Source organism: Odocoileus virginianus, chromosome 24 (assembly GCF_023699985.2).
Source record: "Odocoileus virginianus isolate 20LAN1187 ecotype Illinois chromosome 24, Ovbor_1.2, whole genome shotgun sequence".
Lineage (NCBI taxonomy): Eukaryota > Metazoa > Chordata > Mammalia > Artiodactyla > Cervidae > Odocoileus > Odocoileus virginianus.
The window spans coordinates 47,036,752-47,056,325 of NC_069697.1; the positions used below are offsets into that span (position 1 = coordinate 47,036,752).

The 19,574-nt window shown below is 37.0% G+C and overlaps 1 protein-coding gene across 6 annotated transcripts in view; it reads right to left on the bottom strand.

Moving 5' to 3' along the window:
- Nucleotides 1-19,574, bottom strand: part of USP15 (ubiquitin specific peptidase 15) — a 133,254-nt gene that overhangs the window by 11,214 nt on the left and 102,466 nt on the right. For 5 of the 6 annotated variants that reach the window (XM_070454673.1, XM_070454672.1, XM_070454675.1 and 2 more), the window contains 11 exons: nt 18,651-18,809; nt 18,347-18,571; nt 6,113-6,196; nt 5,928-6,022; nt 5,639-5,830; nt 4,639-4,754; nt 4,187-4,459; nt 3,720-3,790; nt 3,257-3,372; nt 2,378-2,527; nt 131-234 (listed from right to left, as the gene is read on the bottom strand). In XM_070454673.1, coding sequence (XP_070310774.1) covers nt 131-234; nt 2,378-2,527; nt 3,257-3,372; nt 3,720-3,790; nt 4,187-4,459; nt 4,639-4,754; nt 5,639-5,830; nt 5,928-6,022; nt 6,113-6,196; nt 18,347-18,571; nt 18,651-18,809 — 1,585 coding nt within the window. Of the gene's footprint in view, nt 1-130; nt 235-2,377; nt 2,528-3,256; nt 3,389-3,719; nt 3,791-4,186; nt 4,460-4,638; nt 4,755-5,638; nt 5,831-5,927; nt 6,023-6,112; nt 6,197-18,346; nt 18,572-18,650; nt 18,810-19,574 lie in introns of those variants that run through there. The other variant, XM_070454674.1, reaches the window with a different exon arrangement.

The following is a 19,574-nucleotide window of genomic DNA, read 5'->3' on the forward strand; positions in this document are numbered from 1 at the left end:
CTACTGAATGACTACTGTATGTAGGATGCATCTCACGTTTTTCTTTTAAGAAGTAATAAATATTTTAAGGAAAAAAGTCTGGCCTTATTAAACATCATGACTTTAGTAAAAAGGTAAATTATCAACTTACAGTGTCCTCCTCCCATTCCTCCATAGTGGTTGGAAACAGCAATCAAATTATAGCGGCAAGGACCTGCATTTGGATTAATTAGGAATTCTGACATATCCAAATCACTGTTTAAAAAAGAGATGAAGTTAATTTTATGTTTCCCCTAAGTGTAATGAAATTCTACTCTTCAGTCAGTGTTGTTTGACTCTCATTTAAATATACTCCTATACACACACATGCGCATATATATATATATATATATCTCATTAAAGAAGTTACTAAGAGCCAAATAACTATAAAATAATATAAATATCCTTGAGATTTGAGTGTTTCAGCAAAAATTTTCTTTGGGATTCAGAATTTAAAAATTCTCCACTGATCATTTGTATTCAGATTAGTATTTTCATGCTAATACATTTCTTAGTATATGAGAAAATATAGACATCACCATTTATCATGTGGGTTCATTTTTAAAGTCATTTTCAGAAATTATTTAAGCAAGAATAAAGGGATAGTGATGGCTCAGAGGTTAAAGCGTCTGCCTGCTACACGGGAGACCTGAGTTCGATCCCTGGGTGGGGAAGATCCCCTGGAGAAGGAAACGGCAACCCACTCCAGTATTCTTGCCTGGAGAATCCCATGGACGGAGGAGCCTGGTGGGCTACAGTCCATGGGGTCCCAAAGAGTCGGACATGACTGAGCGACTTCACTTTCACTTTTAAGGGACAGTGAAAAAACACTTTCTTAGAAATTTTATCCTAATTTGAATATAAAATATATTTAAATATAACCCTAATATCTATTCTCTGTTTTCCAGGTTTTGATGACCTATGCATCCTAAATGGGCAATATTCTCTGAAATGCAACCAGCTGTTTATAATTTATCACAAACAAAACTGGCATATGACCATTTTATAGTTTATCTTTTTTTATGGTTATTCTTTTTGTATTTGTCTAATTAAAAAGTAATAACAATTGTAAATTTCAAATAGATATCTAATAGATTTAGCTTATCATTACTTTTGTTTCTTCTTTTACTCATATTTTCAAAATGCTGTATTCTTGAAAAGTTTGATGGCTCATAATTTTGTTTTGCTAAAGAGAATATAAGCATTTTTATTCTATAATTGCAAAACATTTTCAATTTTAAATTTATAAACATGGATTAGAATAAGCAATCCAGAGAGTGTTTTCAGTATTACACCATCTATTTCCTTCTAGTCACCTCTGCATGCATATATAACACCTGCCTTCAGTATTTCTTTACTTACAAACTGTAGAGTAAGTAAATCTGGTATACCAATACTATGAAATATGAAAGAATACTGTCAATATTTTTTTTCAGAAGAATGGGAGAGCAGCATGGTCTTTTTACAAAATAGGGTATAATGAAGTCCTTCCTGGACTCCATGAATGAAGATACATTATTCCCTTTTTGTCCATCTGAATTCTCAATGATTTTAATGAAAGAACAAAAAAAGACTACTGATATACTGTCTGTAGACTTCTTTATATATTTTTACAAATAGGATGACTTACTCTGGACACTGAAATAAGGAAACCCAAAGATGACAATAGGAATGACTTACTACTCTACTGCATCATCTGCCTTGTAAGCAATTCCACTATTCACATTAGTCTTTTTAAAAGTGCATCTAAGAATAATGAGGATTAATGATGAAAACAAAATCACTAAGATCCCATGAAGTATCTTAGATTTACAAAGAGGGCCAGTGAACTCAAAAGATAATGTAACATAAAATGAGTTTTACGTCTTTTTTTTTTTTTAATGTATTTTCTCTTTGTCTTTTGAAAGATCTCTTAAGAAAAGCTATAAAAATTGTTACTAATCCATACAAATTGCTAGAACAACCCAAAAAGTACACTCAAAAACTGAAACTGGATCTAAAACAAAACAAATGAACAAATATAACAAAATAGAAACAGACTCACGGATAGAGAACAATCTTGCGGTTGCCAAAGGGGAAGACGGGTGGGGGATGGGTAAATAGGTGAAAAGGATTTAGATACACAATAAGTCAAAAGGACTTAATGTATAGCACAGAAAATACAGTTAATATTGTAGTAACTTTATATGCTGTGTAATGAATAAAGATATAAAATATACCACACTATACCACACCTGAAACCACATAATATTTAAAGTTAACTACGTGTAAAAATAAATTAAAAGACACCTATAATTTGGGAGTGATGTTAAAAAAAGTCAGAGGTGCCCAAGGTTTATAAAGCTCAATCAGAACTTACTTGATAGGAAAATCAACTAAGGTATCCAACTTGTCTCTCATGTATCGACTATAAGAAAATCGCTTGAGATGCACCACAAGTACTGGAGGCAGAGACCATAAATCCAATTTCTTTGTGGCTTGCTGATGTTCTTTACAATTGGGACAATACCTAAATATATAAAGAAATATTTAAAGCTTATTAGCCTTAACGTCAGAGGTAATATTAGGTAACGCCTAATATGTAACAGACTGACAGGAACTTGTTATTTTTAATCATCAATAACATTTTTCAAATGGATTTAACTATTGAAAGTGAGCATGTAAATAAGTATTCAAAGAAATAACGAGGGCTAGATTATTTACATTTTAGTAAGCTAAAAAAAACATGGATGTAGCAAAACTGTGCTGAAATAAAGGTATTAGAAAAATCCTGAGACTTTCTGGACTCAAATTAGTAACAACACAAAACATATTGTGATTTTCCTAAAAAATCTTCCATTGGAATACCTCCACAGCTAAAAGTTCCTGGAATAACGTAACTAAAATGAATTATTCATAGTAAAATGGCTATTATGGAAAATATACTAAAACAAGATTAAAGTTTAACATTAATATACCTTTAAAGACATTTCATTCCTCTTAATATATTATTAGCATATAAACAAATGCTTATTGTTTAAAATATCAAAGGGAATTTAACTATTACTTTTTCAATTTGATGTAGCACATACCTTATAGCATATAGGCTATATAGGCTATATAGGCTATATATAAGGCTATATAGACCTTATATATATATATATAAGGCTATATATATATATATATATATATATATAAGGCTATATAGCATATAGCCTTAAAAAATAATTAGAAACAATTATTTAATTTTGTCTCTTACCAGGGATCTTCAGCACCTAGCTTTTCTTTTGTTGTAAAAAGCTCAATGCAATCTTTTAATTTCACAAAGGGTTTTTTAGGAGGTTTGTACTCCACACTTTCATGTTTTTCAAAATCCTAAAGAGAAGTATTTCTTGAGTTAAGAAAACAAATGAAACAAAACTCATTTTAGTGATATCATATTACTATGAATAGTCATGAAAAACTCCTAAATGTTCTCAAATAAATCAAAAGCTTATTTCAGCTGAGATTTACAGTACTTCTAACATTTTCTGTATACACACCTATACGGACAATCAGAAAGTTTAAATAGTCAGCAGGTTCAAAGAAGATGAACCTTTTCTCTTTTAACACATAACCACTTCTAAAATTGCAAAATAAACATACTTGGTAGAAGAAAAAGAGTGTAACAAAACAGTGTGATCAATATGGAAGAGAGAAAGAAGGAATGAGCGATGACTTACCTCAGCAGCATTTTCATCAAAATATCTTTTTTTCAAATCAGGATCCCAATCCAAAGCAAGGAAAGACCTTTCTAAGGTGGAAAACATATTTTTTTTCTTTAAGATTTAATACGTGGTATTAAGAGTTAATATATTTTAAGATATAAAATAATACATTTTAAGATATATAGCAGAATAGAGATTGCTGTACTAGGTGATCAGGGTACTTTGCTGTTTCCAAGCCATTAAAATATTTTAAAGAAGATACAAAACTTAAGCATTAAGTCCAATCTTCATTTAATAAACACTGACGTGTTTTAGTATACTTAGAAATGAAGGCTTTTCATTTAAACATGTAGGTGTAGATAAGTAAATGTTACTTCTCAGGACAGTGTTAAATTTCAAAGTTTCACCTCAAAAAACAAACAAAAATTCCCAACACACTTTGGTCAAGTTTAGTGTTTAAGTCATTTTCCACAAACACTTACCATCTAACCTAAGCTGCCTATCGTCAAATCTTATATGCCTGGTATCATCTTTGATGTAGTTGATATCAGTATTGCCTAAGTTGTTGAACTGGAATGTAAACAATCGTTTTTTGTGTCCCGTGAGTTGACCTCTGCAAGTCTCTTCAGTACATAATCCATTTTCAGAATCATTATCACCTCCAACTGAATCTTCAGACTGACTGTTCTCATTCTCGGAGGGCAGTTCTTGATCCTGGCTGGATTCATCATCTGGCTCATCTGTTTCCATTTCACCTGGTATTAGACAGTAGAAATCTTTATACAAACCCAATGCTACATTACTAATACTTACTGATATGAACACCCTCCCCTGGCTTGCAGATATTGTTAAGTTCCTTAGTCCTCATCCTCTCACTTTCCCTCTGCAGCAGTAACCCCAGAGAAAATTTCACAATGCAATACGCAAGTCTTACTCGGCGAGCCTTCCTCGTGGATGCCGTTCGGGCCATTCCCATTAATGTTTTGGTCCTTACAGCACTGCAGGGGTCCTTCAGAGTCTTCAGTGTCAGAAGATATTTTGACATATCGGCTGAAATAACATCAGAATCAAACAAGTTCAGTTCTATTAAGATGAAAACTTATAAAAGTTTTCCATTCTTTCAATATAACAAAACTTTTATTGCAATTAACAATGATCATTTAGTGGATTCAATGATAAATTCAGACTCAAGGTATGGTACCATAATCATCTGTGTTTGGCTGTCTTAAAAGAAATAAATTAATTTGTTACTTCTAGGATTTTAATGTCTTCCTCTTTCATGTTAAAAGTTCGTGGAAAATAATTTCATAAAATTATTTTCTAAAAGATCCTCATTAGATGATATATATATAGTATGGCTAAGATCACTTACAGATTGTAATGTGATCTTTACGTGTGGGTTATTGGACTATAATGATTAAAACAGGTGTGCAAGAAAGAATACTAAATATGTCAGTCATAACAGATAAAAGAGGGAGTAAATGTCATTCTTGATTACTTTAATTCAAATCAAGGTTCAATTAAAAAAGGTGTTGCCTTACAAAAGAAAGAACCATAAAAGCTTATCCTTTTAAATAAAACTTTATTATTATGAGTTCTTGTTATCAGTATGAGCACTGTGTATAAAGAAATGAAGCATAAGAAATTTGCTATGATTTCAAAGTGCATACATGATAAACTATTTTCTTCCAACTATAAACTTTTGGTGTAAAACAACTAAGAGAATTTATGCTTCCTCTATTTGAAATTATCTCAGTGAAGTGTTTCACATGATCAAGAAACTGGATTAGCCTATAATTTGATTTCTTACACTGCTATCTGTCTAAACAAAGCTAATATAGATGACTAATTATATTTTGATAGTACCTTGCATGTTTACTTTTATTAGCTATTTAATATTTTATTTTGTTAATATAGAACTGTTTGGCACTTACCACATTCTCACAAGCAAAAGATTATAGAGTTTATCTTCGGTATTGTTTCGTGGAACAGCCATAAGAAAAGGCTGACCAAAAAGTGAAGAACCAGTATGGTGGGTGTAACTTGAGTGTCTAAATTTTTCTCTCAGGCAAACAGGAATAATCACATGCTCTGTATCTTCTGTCCTATTTATGTTAATCTCAAACCTGCAAGGATAAAACTGACTATAAACTTTGAAAATTTTACGATACTTCCTTTCAACTTTTTCTCAAGAAATATTTGTGCAATGAATTTCATACTTACACATAAATATCATCCCGTTCCATAATACTACTAAGATTTTCATCCATTGCAAATATTCTGTGAAATCTATGATTGTATATATCAGTAACTATCATCTAAAAGGAAATAAATTTCTATTAAGCAGGGTTTACAACAGTGAAAAACTACACTCCAACTTACATACTTTAAACCCAGAAACATCCTACCTTATCTGCAGGTACTCCTGACAAGAGAGACAATGCTGTACAAAGATCAAGTATGTTTCCAATTTTGGGGACAACCACTTTGTACTAAAAAACAAAAAAGAAAATTGCAATGACTTTATTACTTTGGAAAAAATACTCACTAGTTGAGACTAAGCTTCTGGTTGCTTCCTCACATTCACTTGGCATCTGGCCCACAGTGTCTGTCTCCAATCTTGCCATTGTCCTGGGTGACAAAGTCCACATGGACAGTTTATCTTAGCTTTATTATTCCCTCACTGCTCAATTCAAAGGCCTACACTTGCATTTAACTGTGGTTCACTTCTCAGACCTTGCCATCTCCTTTTCCACCTCTGGTATCTTAAACTCTTAACTGTCTAAACACTAGTTACTCTTTCTGGAAACCCATTCTTTCCTATTCTTGGCTTGCATTGAGATACCTAGTCCTTTTAACTCAGCTTTTTCCACTGGCTCCTTACTATCTCCATGCCCTTCCATCCCCATGAGTCATCCCTTCAAGTATTTCATTGCAAAAACTTTAACTACCTTTATTTTTCAGCTATTCAGTTTTATTCTTGCTATACTTAGAGTTGTTTAGATATGCTGGAGTAAACTGCCCAACTTTATAGACTGGTGTACTACAAACTCACAGTGCCCAATCTCAACTGATCCTTCAACACTAGCCAGGAATTCTTCTGTGTCTCCTTTATTTGCTTATTCTTATTTCTCTCAATAACTATTTAAAATCGTCACCACTTCTTAGGCTTCTTATTTCACCATTACTCCTCTCACTATCAGCGGAATACCTATCTGAGTGAGAAAACAGCCTAGGTGATAGGAAAATCTCCAACTTCCTGTTTCCCCTGTAAACTTGAGTCTAAAAAGTCCTTTTCTCTGTCTCTTTGATACAAGGAAAGAGAATCAGCTGGTAATCTTCCCATTCTACTGCTGCTGCTGCTGCTAAGTCGCTTCAGTCGTGTCCGACTCTGTGCGACCCCATAGAGGGCAGCCCACCAGGCTCCCCCGTCCCTGGGATTCTCCAGGCAAGAACAGTGGAGTGGGTTGCCATTTCCCATTCTACAAATACTTAAAAAGATGGAAACAATTAAAAAAAAAAAAAAAAAAGGCTAACCCTGGCATCTATATATTCTCTTCTGACTCCTCGAGAACATAAACTCAGCAATTATCCTTTATTTAATTTTATCTTGGTGGCTCGGACAGTAAAAAATCCACCTGAAATGTAGGAGACCCATGTTCTATCCCTGGGATGGGAAGATTTCCTGGAGAAGGGAAATGGCTACCCACTCCAGTATTCTTGCCTGGAGAATTTCATGGACAGAGGAGTCTGGTGGGCTATACAGTCCATGGGGCTTCGAAGACTTGGACACAACTGAGCGACTAACACTTTCACTTTACTTTTTAACTCTTATAAAATCAGAAAAACAAAACCATCTCTCATTGCTTTTTAATAATTCTCCATCAATTATCTCCCTTTCTTTTCTGCTTACAAATAGCCTTTTAACTTATCTCCCATTCACTTATTAATCCACTCTTGGCTTTTGTCCTCATCTCTTTAACCGGTGATCAAGGCTGTCAATACTACCATTTAATCAAGTCTTTATCAGTCTTTATTATCTCTCTGCAGCAAGACTGCTGACCACTGCCTCCTTCAAAATCTTCCTTTCCCTACAACACCACTGTATCTTATTCTTTTCTAATGCCTTGGTCAAATCTTCTTTTGAGGGGAGAACTAACCCTCCAGTGTAACCCCTCAGGCTTTTATCTTCGGCATTCTTGATTCCATATGCTCTCGTTAGGTGACAATATACCCCAGTTTGCTTTGGCCAGTCCTGGGTTAACCTGATGTCTTGGAATAATTACTAATATGGCCCTTTTCATTTTTCAAATTGTTCTGGTTTAGACGATCAATTAGGTGATCTCATCCTTCTAAGACATTCCCAACCATCTTCATAGAGCTTACCACCCAATTTCTCTCTCAAGCACAGACCTCTCTCCTCTAGTCTACACACATAAAGTCAATGCTTACTGACACTTCTCCCAATTTTCCTCATGATTCTGAATTTGTCCAAGACAAAACACAAATTTAAGTCATGTTAACTCAACATATCCAATACTAAATTAGGCTTCTTCTTAAAACTTTCTTTCTATATCTTCCAGTAAAACAAAGAGTACCATTCTCCTCAGTTTTCCAATCCCATAATATATTTTCAAGTCCTGTATTCAACTGGCTCTTCTACCTGCCTGCCATCCTGATACTTAGCTTAAGAGTCCAAGAAGCCCTTGTCATCTGTCATCTCATCAGTACAAAAAAACGTTTTACTTAATCTTAGTACATTTGATCTAAGCCTCTCCAATCCAATCTTTGCACTAGCCAGTGTTCTTTCTGAAACACAAATCTGGCCACACAATGGCTTTACTTAGTAAGCTTTAATGGCTCCTTTAGTCTTTAGGATGAAGTCCAAGCTTTCTGTGATAGCACATCAAGCTTCTTTGCGGCGTAGCCTCTGTTTACCGTATCATCTACCCGTAGCCCCAGAGGCGGGCCCTGCTCTCTGTGGTCCAGCCTCTGTTTACCGTATCATCTACCCGCAGCTCCTGAGGCGGGCCCTGCTCTCTGCGGTCCAGCCTCTGTTTACCATTATCATCTACCCATAGCTCCACAGGCGGGCCCTGCTCTCTGCGGTCCAGCCTCTGTTTACCGTATCATCTACCTGTAGTTTCAGAAGCGGGCCCTGCTCTCTGCGGTCCAGCCTGTTTACCATATCATCTACCCGAAGCCCCAGAGGCGGGCCCTGCTCTCTGCGGTCCAGCCTCTGTTTACCGTATCATCTACCCGCAGCTCCAGAGGCGGGCCCTGCTCTCTGCGGTCCAGCCTCCGTTTACCGTATCATCTACCCGTAGCTCCACAGGCAGGCCCTGCTCTCCTTTGCCTCACCCTCTCTCTGTGTGTGCCACTCTTTTGGTATTTATTCCCAATTTTCACGTGCTTAAATCCTAATCATCCTTCAAGATTCAGCACAGGCGTCACTGCCAGTTCGGGTAGGTTACTCCTTCTGTATACTCCTCGAACGCCCTGTCAGAGAACTCTTCGCACTGTATGACAAACTTCTTGAGAACAAGGACAAGAAATACCTTTGTACATCTAGCACCTTGCATAATATGTGAGTTCAATATATAATACATATTCAAAGCAATTACTAACAAACTTCTTAATTTAAATCAACTTCAGTGATGGGAAAACTCATTAGATGGGCTAACCAAGCTAATTCCCTTTAGTCCAGAGCCTATGTTCCCACTTTCTATCTCCCTGCCCTGTGAAGATGCATCTGAGGAGGCATACATCTGTAAGTAAGGAAGACAGTCAGCATTAGAAACCACCAAGCTGGTTCTCCATTCTTCCATTTCCGGCCTCTAGAACTGTGGGAAAATAAGTTTCTGTTATGTCACTCAGTCTTGGTATTTCATTACGGTGGCCTGAGCAGACTAACATAACTAATAAGCTCTAATAAACTGCAATTTTGGCTGGAACCTACACTAGGGGACAAAATTTAAATTAAACCAAAGGTCATACAAAAATTTGGTGTTATATTTTATTACGGTAGGTCAAATATCAGAAAAGGATTAACTGATTAAGAAAAGGAAAATATGTAGTGCTTTGCTTCAAAAAATGTAAAACAACCCAATTATAACAATAGGGAATGGAATCAGGCAGACAATAGATATTAAAGTCTACCACAGGGGAGGAGCCAAGATGGCGGAGGAATAGGACGGGGAGACCACTTTCTCTCCTACAAATTCATCGAAAGAACATTTGAACGCTGAGCAAATTTCACAAAACAACTTCTGATCGCTAGCAGAGGACATCAGGCGCCCAGAAAAGCAGCCCATTGTCTTCGAAGGGAGGTAGGACAAAATATAAAAGATAAAAAGGGAGTCAAAAGAGCTACGGACGGAGACCCGTCCCGGGAAGGGAGTCTTAATAGAGGAAGTTTCCAATCACCAGGAAACCCTCGCCCTGGCGGGACTGGGGGAAGTTTTCGGCATTCTAACTGGGAGGAAAAATTAAACAAGGCCCACAGATTACGTGCCTAAAAGCAACTCCCAGCAGAAAAGTACCCCAGACGCCCGTACCCGCCAGCAACAAGCGGGGCTGAACGGAGAGGAGCGGGCAGCACTGCTTAGGGTAAGGACCGGCCCGAAGACCCTGAGAGCAATCGGAGGGAGCTTTTTTAAACTGTGGGATAGCAAGGGACAAAATTAACTGGCCCGAACACGGCGGTTGGCAAAACAAAGGTACTGAGAAAGTCCAGAGAAGAGCCGGCCCATCCCCGCTGGAGGTAGGAGGCAGGGGGGAGGGGAAAAGGGCAAACAGCCCCTGAGAAGCCACCCCCTCCCAAACTGCAAACAGGCCCCCGGTTCCTCTCTAAAGACTTCCTGAGACCCGACTGGCGGCGCGCGCTGGGGCCGCGGAGGGAAAAAGCGCGCCGTACCCGGGGAGAGTGCGCCCAAGCCTCTGGCTGCCTGGGCCGCTCGCTGCGGAGGGAAAAGGCGCGGCCGCATTCAGAGAGAGCTCGCCCAAGCCGCTGGCTGCCTGAACCGCTCAGGCCGGGGAAGGCACAAAACGCAGGCGCAACCGAATCTGCGCTTTTGTGGAGTACCCGAAAACTGGAACCGCAATCAACGCAGGGCCCGCTCCATATAGAGCAGCCGGGAGCCTGAGCAGTGTAGACGGCGAAAGCACTGACACCCGTGAGCGGGGCAAACCCAGTGTGGCCGGAACACGGTGAGCGCTATCCACACAGAGCGGTGTCTGTCTGCAGCGCCCCGCCCTCTCCATAGCAGGACTGAACTGAACTTGAGAACCTAAATAAGAGATCACCTCCGCCCGCCTGTGGCAGGGCGGAAATTAGACACCAACGAGACGGCAAACAGAAGGCAAATAAACAAAGGGAACCGCTTCAGAAAGGACCGGTGCAACAGATTAAAATCCCTGAAGGTAACACCGACTACACAGGAAGGGGCCTACAGATATCGAGAAGTGTAAGCTGGAAAGAGGAGCTATCTGAAATTGAACTGAACCTACGCTGACCGCAACAACTCCAGAGAAATTCCTAGATATATATGTACATATATTTTTTAATTAAAAAAAAAAAAGTTTTTTTTCTTTCCTTTTTTTTTATTTTTTATTTTTTCTCTTTTATTTTCTTTTAAAATTCCCTATTACTTCCCCCATTACTCCTCAACTTTCATTTTCATATATTTTTACGATTTTTTTTAATTAGGGAAAAATTTTTTTTCTTTTTTTTTTCTTGTTTTTCTCTCCTATTTCCTTTTAAAGTCCTCTAATACTCCTCTATTATTCCTTAATTTTCATTTTCATTTCACTATAACCTTGCCAAAAAAAGAGAGAGAGAGAGAGAGAGAGAGAGAAACCCTAGTTTTAAACCGAACTTCATATACAGTTCTGAATTTTTTTTGTGTTTTTGTTTTTAAATATTGTATTTCAAAGAGTCTAACCTCTACACTAGATTTTCAATCTTTGTTTTTCAGTAGTATGTGATATAAATTTTGGTCATTTAAGAATCCAATATTCAACATGTAAATCCATGGCTAATTCATTTCAATGTATGACAAAAACTACTGTAATGATGTAAAGTAATTAGCCTCCAACTAATAAAAATGGAAAAAAAAAAAAAAAGAATCCAATATTTAGTTCCCATTTCTATTCAGGAGTGTGGCGATACTCTCCCACTTTTGACTCTCTGTTTTCTACCTCAGAACACCTCTATTTCCTCCTTTCCCCTTCTCTTCCCAATCCAACTCTGTGAATCTTTGTGGGTGTCTGGGCTACGGAGAACACTTTGGGAACAGATAACTGCGTAGATCTGTCTCTCTTCTCTTGAGTCCCCCTTTTCTCCTGCTCACCTCTATCTCCTTCCTCCCTCTCCTATTCTTCATGTAACTCTGTGAACCTCTCTGGTTGTCTCTCACGGTGGAGAATCTTTTCACCATTAACCTAGAAGTTTTATTATCAGGGCTGTATAGTTGGAGAAGTCTTGAGACTATTGGAAGAATAAAACTGAAATCCAGAGGCAGGAGACTTAAGCCCAAATCCTGAGAAAACCAGAAAACTCCTGACTACACGGAACATTAAGGAATAAGAGACCATCCAAAAGCCTCCATACCTACACCAAAACCAACCACCACCCAAGAGCCAATGAGCTCCAGTACAAGACATACCACGCAAATTCTTTAGCAACGCAGGAACATAGACCTGAGTGTCAACATACAGGCTGTCCAAAGTCACACCTAACACAAAGACCCATCGCAAAACTCGTTACTGGACACTCCACTGCACTCCAGAGAGAAGAAATCCAATTCCACGCACCAGAACGCTGACACAAGCTTCCCTAACCAGGAAACCTTGACAAACCAATCGTCCAATCCCACCCACTGGGTGAAACCTCCACAATAAAAAGGAACCTCAGACCACAAGAATACAGAAAGCCCACTCCAGACACAGCAATCTAAACAAGATGAAAAGGCAGAGAAATACCCAACAGCTAAAGGAACATGAAAAAAGCCCACCAAGTCAAACAAAAGAGGAGGAAATAGGGAATCTACCTGAAAAAGAATTTAGAATAATGATAATAAAAATGATCCAAAATCTTGAAAACAAAATGGAGTTACAAATAAATAGCCTGGAGACAAAGACTGAGAAGATGCAAGAAATGTTTAACAAGGACCTAGAAGAAATAAAAAAAAGTCAATTAAAAATCAATAATGAAATAAATGAGATCAAAAACACTCTGGAGGGAACCATGAGTAGAATAACAGAGACAGAAGATAGGATAAGTGAGGTAGAAGATAAAAGGGTGGAAATAAATGAAGCAGAGAGGAAGAAAGAAAAAAGAATCAAAATAAATGAGGACAACCTCAGGGACCTCTGGGACAATGTGAAATGCCCCAACATTCGAATCATAGGAGTCCCAGAAGAAGAAGACAAAAAGAAAGGCCATGAGAAGATACTCGAGGAGATAATAGCTGAAAACTTCCCTAAAATGGGGAAGGAAATAGCCAACCAAGTCCAAGAAACCCAGAGAGTCCCAAACAGGATAAACCCAAGGCGAAACACCCCAAGACACATATTAATCAAATTAACAAAGATCAAACACAAAGAACAAATATTAAAAGCAGCAAGGGAGAAACAACAAATAACACACAAAGGGATTCCCATAAGGATAACAGCTGATCTATCAATAGAAACCCTTCAGGCCAGAAGGGAATGGCAGGACATACTTAAGTAATGAAAGAGAATAACCTACAACCTAGATTACTCTACCCAGCAAGGATCTCATTCAGATATGAAGGAGAACTCAAAAGCTTTACAGACAAGCAAACGCTGAGAGAATTCAGCACCACCAAACCAGCTCTTCAACAAATACTAAAGGATCTTCTCTAGACAGGAAACACAGAAAGGTGGTGTAAATGTGAACCCCAAACAACAAAATAAATGGCAACGGGACCATACCTATCAATAATTACCTTCAATGTAAATGGGTTGAATGCCCCAACCAAAAGACAAAGGCTGGCTCAATGGATACAAAAGCAAGACCCCTATATATGCTGTCTACAAGAGACCCACCTCAAAGCAAGGGACACATACAGACTAAAAGTGAAGGGCTGGAAAAAAATATTCCACACAAACGGAGACCAAAAGAAAGCAGGAGTCGCAATACTCATATCAGATAAAATAGACTTTCAAATTAAGTCTGTGAAAAGAGACAAAGATGGACACTACATAATGATCAAAGGATCAATCCAAGAAGAAGATAAAACAATTATAAATATATATGCACCCAACATAGGAGCACCACAATATGTAAGGCAAACACTAACGAGTATGAAAGAGGAAATTAATAGTAACACAATAATAGTAGGAGACTTTAATACCCCACTCACAACTATGGATAGATCAACTAAACAGAAAATAAACAAGGAAACACAAACTTTAACGGACTCAATGGACCAGCTAGACCTAACTGACATCTATAGGACGTTTCACCCCAAAACAATCAACTTCACCTTTTTCTCAAGTGCACATGGAACCTTCTCCAGAATAGATCACATCCTGGGCCATAAATCTAGTCTTGGTAAATTCAAAAAGATTGAAATCATTCCAGTCATCTTTTCTGACCACAGTGCAGTAAGATTAGATCTCAATTACAGGAAAAAAATTATTAAAAATTCAAACATATGGAGGCTAAACAACACGCTTCTGAATAACCAACAAATCATAGAAGAAATCAAAAAAGAAATCAAAATATGCATAGAAATGAATGAAAATGAAAACACAACAACCCAAAACCTATCGGACACTGTAAAAGCAGTGCTAAAGGGAAGATTCATAGCATTACAGGCCTACCTCAAGAAAGAAGAAAAAAGTCAAATAAATAACCTAACTCTACACCTAAAGCAACTAGAGGAGGAAGAAATGAAGAACCCCAGGGTTAGTAGAAGGAAAGAAATCTTAAATATTAGGGCAGAAATAAATGCAAAAGAAACTAAAGAGATCACAGCAAAAATTAACAAAGCTAAAAGCTGGTGTTTTGAAAAAATAAACAAAATTGACAAACCATTAGCAAGACTCATTAAGAAACAAAGGAAGAACCAAATTAACAAAATTAGAAATGAAAATGGAGAGATCACAACAGACAACACTGAAATACAAAGGATCATAAGAGACTACTACCAGCAGCTCTATGCCAATAAAATGGACAACTTGGAAGAAATGGACAAGTTCTTAGAGGAGTATAACTTTGCAAAACTGAACCAGGAAGAAATAGAAGATCTTAACAAACCCATCACAAGCAAGGAAATTGAAACTGTAATCAGAAATCTTCCAGCAAACAAAAGCCCAGGACCAGATGGCTTCACAGCTGAATTCTACCAACAATTTAGAGAAGAGCTAACACCTATCTTACTCAAACTCTTCCAGAAAATTGCAGAAGAAGGTAAACTTCCAAACTCATTCTATGAGGCCACCATCACCCTAATTCCAAAACCAGACAAAGATGCCACAAAAAAAGAAAACTACAGGCCATTATCACTGATGAACATAGATGCAAAAATTCTTAACAAAATTCTAGCAAACAGAATCCAACAACATATTAAAAAAATCATACACCATGACCAAGTGGGCTTTATCCCAGGAATGCAAGGATTCTTTAATATCTGCAAATCAATCAATGTAACACACCACATTAACAAATTGAAAGATAAAAACCATACGATTATCTCAATAGATGCAGAAAAAGCCTTTGACAAAATTCAACATCCATTTATGATTAAAACTCTCCAGAAAGCAGGAATAGAAGGAACATACCTCAACATAATAAAAGCTATATATGACAAACCCACAGCAAGCATCACCCTCAATGGTGAAAAATTGAAAGCATTTCCCCTGAAATCAGGAACAAAGGGTGCCCACTCTCACCACTACTATTCAACATAGTTTTGGAAGTTTTGGCCACAGCAATCAGGGCAGAAAAAGAAGTAAAAGGAATCCAGATAGGAAAAGAAGAAGTGAAACTCTCTCTGTTTGCAGATGACATGATCCTCTACATAGAAAACCCTAAAGACTCTACCAGAAAATTACTAGAGCTAATCAACGAATACAGTAAAGTTGCAGGATATAAAATTAACACACAGAAATCTCTTGCATTCCTATATACTAACAATGAGAAAACAGAAAGAGAAATTAAGGAAACGATACCATTCACCATTGCAACAAAAAGAATAAAATACTTAGGAGTATATCTACCTAAAGAAACAAAAGACCTATACATAGAAAACTATAAAACACTGATGAAAGAAATCAAAGAGGACACAAACAGATGGAGAAATATACCGTGTTCATGGATTGGAAGAATCAATATTGTCAAAATGGCTATACTACCCAAAGCAATCTATAGATTCAATGCACTCCCTATCAAACTACCAACGGTATTTTTCACAGAACTAGAACAAATAATTTCACAATTCGTATGGAAATACAAAAAAACCTCGAATAGCCAAAGTAATCCTGAGAAAGAAGAATGGAACTGGAGGAATCAATCTGCCTGACTTCAGACTATACTACAAAGCCACAGTCATCAAGACAGTATGGTACTGGCACAAAGACAGAAATATAGATCAATGGAACAGAATAGAAAGCCCAGAGATAAATCCACGAACCTATGGTCACCTTATCTTCAACAAAGGATGCAAGGATATACAATGGAAAAAAGACAACCTCTTTAACAAGTGGTGCTGGGAAAACTGGTCAACCACCTGTAAAAGAATGAAACTAGAACACTTTCTAACACCATACACAAAAATAAACTCAAAATGGATTAAAGATCTAAATGTAAGACCAGAAACTATCAAACTCCTAGAGGAGAACATAGGCAAAACACTCTCCGACATAAATCACAGCAGGATCCTCTATGACCCACATCCCAGAATTTTAGAAACAAAAGCAAAAATAAACAAATGGGACCTAATGAAACTTAAAAGCTTTTGTACAACAAAGGAAACTATAAGCAAGGTGAAAAGACAGCCCTCAGATTGGGAGAAAATAATAGCAAACGAAGCAACAGACAAAGGATTAATCTCAAAAATATACAAGCAACTCCTCCAGCTCAACTCCAGAAAAATAAATGACCCAATCAAAAAATGGGCCAAAGAACTCAACAGACATTTCTCCAAGGAAGACATACAGATGGCTAACAAACACATGAAAAGATGCTCAACATCACTCATTATCAGAGAAATGCAAATCAAAACCACAATGAGGTACCATTATATGCCAGTCAGGATGCCTGCTATCCAAAAGTCTACAAGCAATAAATGCTGGAGAGGGTATGGAGAAAAGGGAACCCTCTTACACTGTTGGTGGGAATGCAAATTAGTACAGCCACTATGGAAAACAGTGTGGAGATTTCTTAAAAAGCTGGAAATAGAACTGCCATATGACCCAGCAATCCCACTTCTGGGCATACACACCGAGGAAACCAGATCTGAAAGAGACACGTGCACCCCAATGTTCATCGCAGCACTGTTTATAATAGCCAGGACATGGAAGCAACCTAGATGCCCATCAGCAGACAAATGGATGAGGAAGCTGTGGTACATATACACCATGGAATATTACTCAGCCATTAAAAAGAATTCATTTGAATCAGTTCTAATGAGATGGATGAAACTGGAACCCATTATACAGAGCGAAGTAAGCCAGAAAGATAAAGACCATTACAGTATACTAACACATATATACGGAATTTAGAAAGATGGTAACGATAACTCTATATGCAAAACAGAAAAAGAGACTCAGATGTATAGAACAGACTTGTGGACTCTGGGAGAAGGTGAGGGTGGGATGTTTCAAGAGAACAGCATTGAAACATGTATATTATCTAGGGTGAAACAGATCACTAGCCCAGGTTGGTTGCATGAGACAAGTGCTCGGGCCTGGTGCACTGGGAAGACCCAGAGGGATCGGGTGGAGAGGGAGGTGGGAGGGGGGACCGGGATGGGGAATACATGTAAATCCATGGCTAATTCATTTCAATGTATGACAAAAACTACTGCAATGATGTAAAGTAATTAGCCTCCAACTAATAAAAATAAATGGAAAAAAAAAATAAAGTCTACCACAGGGTTCTTGCATAGAATAAAGTTCTATTCTTGTATAGACTAACCAAACTATTAAGAGATTAGAACATTACTGAAGCAAGTATTTTTACCCTAACTAAATTTCCACTTCTCTTCCAAGTTCTTAAAATGCTTAAATGTTACAAGTATTTAAAATATACCAATATCTTATCATAAATCAAAATGTATAGCAAATATTAGATTCACTTCCAATAGCCAGTAGGAAAAAAATTACAATGAACATTAAAGACAGTTCCAGTTGGAAAACTGGATAAATAATACTATATTATTAATCTTTGTAAGCTAATAATCCTAACAATATTGTAAAATCAAACCACCTCTTTTTTTCTTTGATAAGAAAATGCCTTTGAGAATTTTGCTTTTTACATGACGAGTTGTACTAATTTTCAAAATATTCAGTGTATAAAAATCTCTTACACACTGAATTGTACTTAAGGCATAAGGACTCAGCACTAATTTTTCATAAAAATAACAAATGCAAAGAAAAGAATCATTACTTACCTGCATAGGTTTGGTAAGTGGATCCATTCTAACTAAATAAACTTCCAAGGTACGTTCCTTCTTCATGGGCAATGGAAGTGTCAAGTAACAAAAAGGATCAAATGTTACTGAAATCTTAGCACATTCGGGACAAACTAAAGTTGACTTAAAAAGGCCATGAAATATATCTACTATGATAGAATCATTTCTTTTTAAATGGTTTTCCCAGGCTTCTTCAGCAACTACCTATAAGGAAAACAGACATATATTACACAGAGATATCACATTATTGTAATAATGTTGACAATAATATGGTTAAATTTACCTTATCTGGTCTTCCATCAGCATCTTTTAATTGTATATATGGTTTTTTCCTAATTCTATTCAAATCCTCATGTAGTCCATCTAATAGGAAAGCTAATAGTTCTTGACAGTCCTGCTGCTGGTATCCAGAGAACTGAGGTGCAAAACGTCCTACCTGTGTCTGTAAGAAAAGCAAAACTATAAAATCAGTTCTAGGGACTTAAAAAAATATATAGTCGATATTCCATATCTGTGAATTCAGCTACTTCCTAAAATTTATTTGTAATCCTGAAATCAACCTGTGGCACTTTTCCAGTAATTTGCAGATACGAAAATTACATATGGATAAATACACATAAATACATATTTAAAAATATTTTAATAATGGTAACTAATCTGTAAAATAGAAAAGAAACGTTGACTTGAGGAAAGAACAATGAGAAAACACTGCAGTTTTGTACAAAGAATTGGGAAACACTAAAGACTTGCTCTTAGTGGAAGCAATTCCATGAACAGAGGAAGCTTGGTGGGCTACAGTCCATGGGGTCGCAAAGCGTCATGAACAGAGGAGCCTGGTGGGCTACAGTCCATGGGTTTGCAAAGTGTCGAATATGACTGAGCTCACACACACACACAGACTTAAAATTCAGTAACATTTTTGGGTCACTTGAAAACTACAGTGCTCTCATTCAGCTCCTGTGTTTAAAGAGGATAAATCTCGTAGAGACAAAAGGAATATTCATGCTCATATATAATTTTTCTAGCCATTGCAGTGCTAAGGATTTTTTTGATGAGACTGAAAAGAAATGTGAAAGAAAAAAGTCAGGTTTCAAGGACCTATTTACAATGTAATTTTAAATGAGAACATCTTGTAAAATGAAAATAACTGGAATTATGGATAAAGGCTGAGGAATGATTTGTCTAAACCAGCTGGTCCAAAGATTGG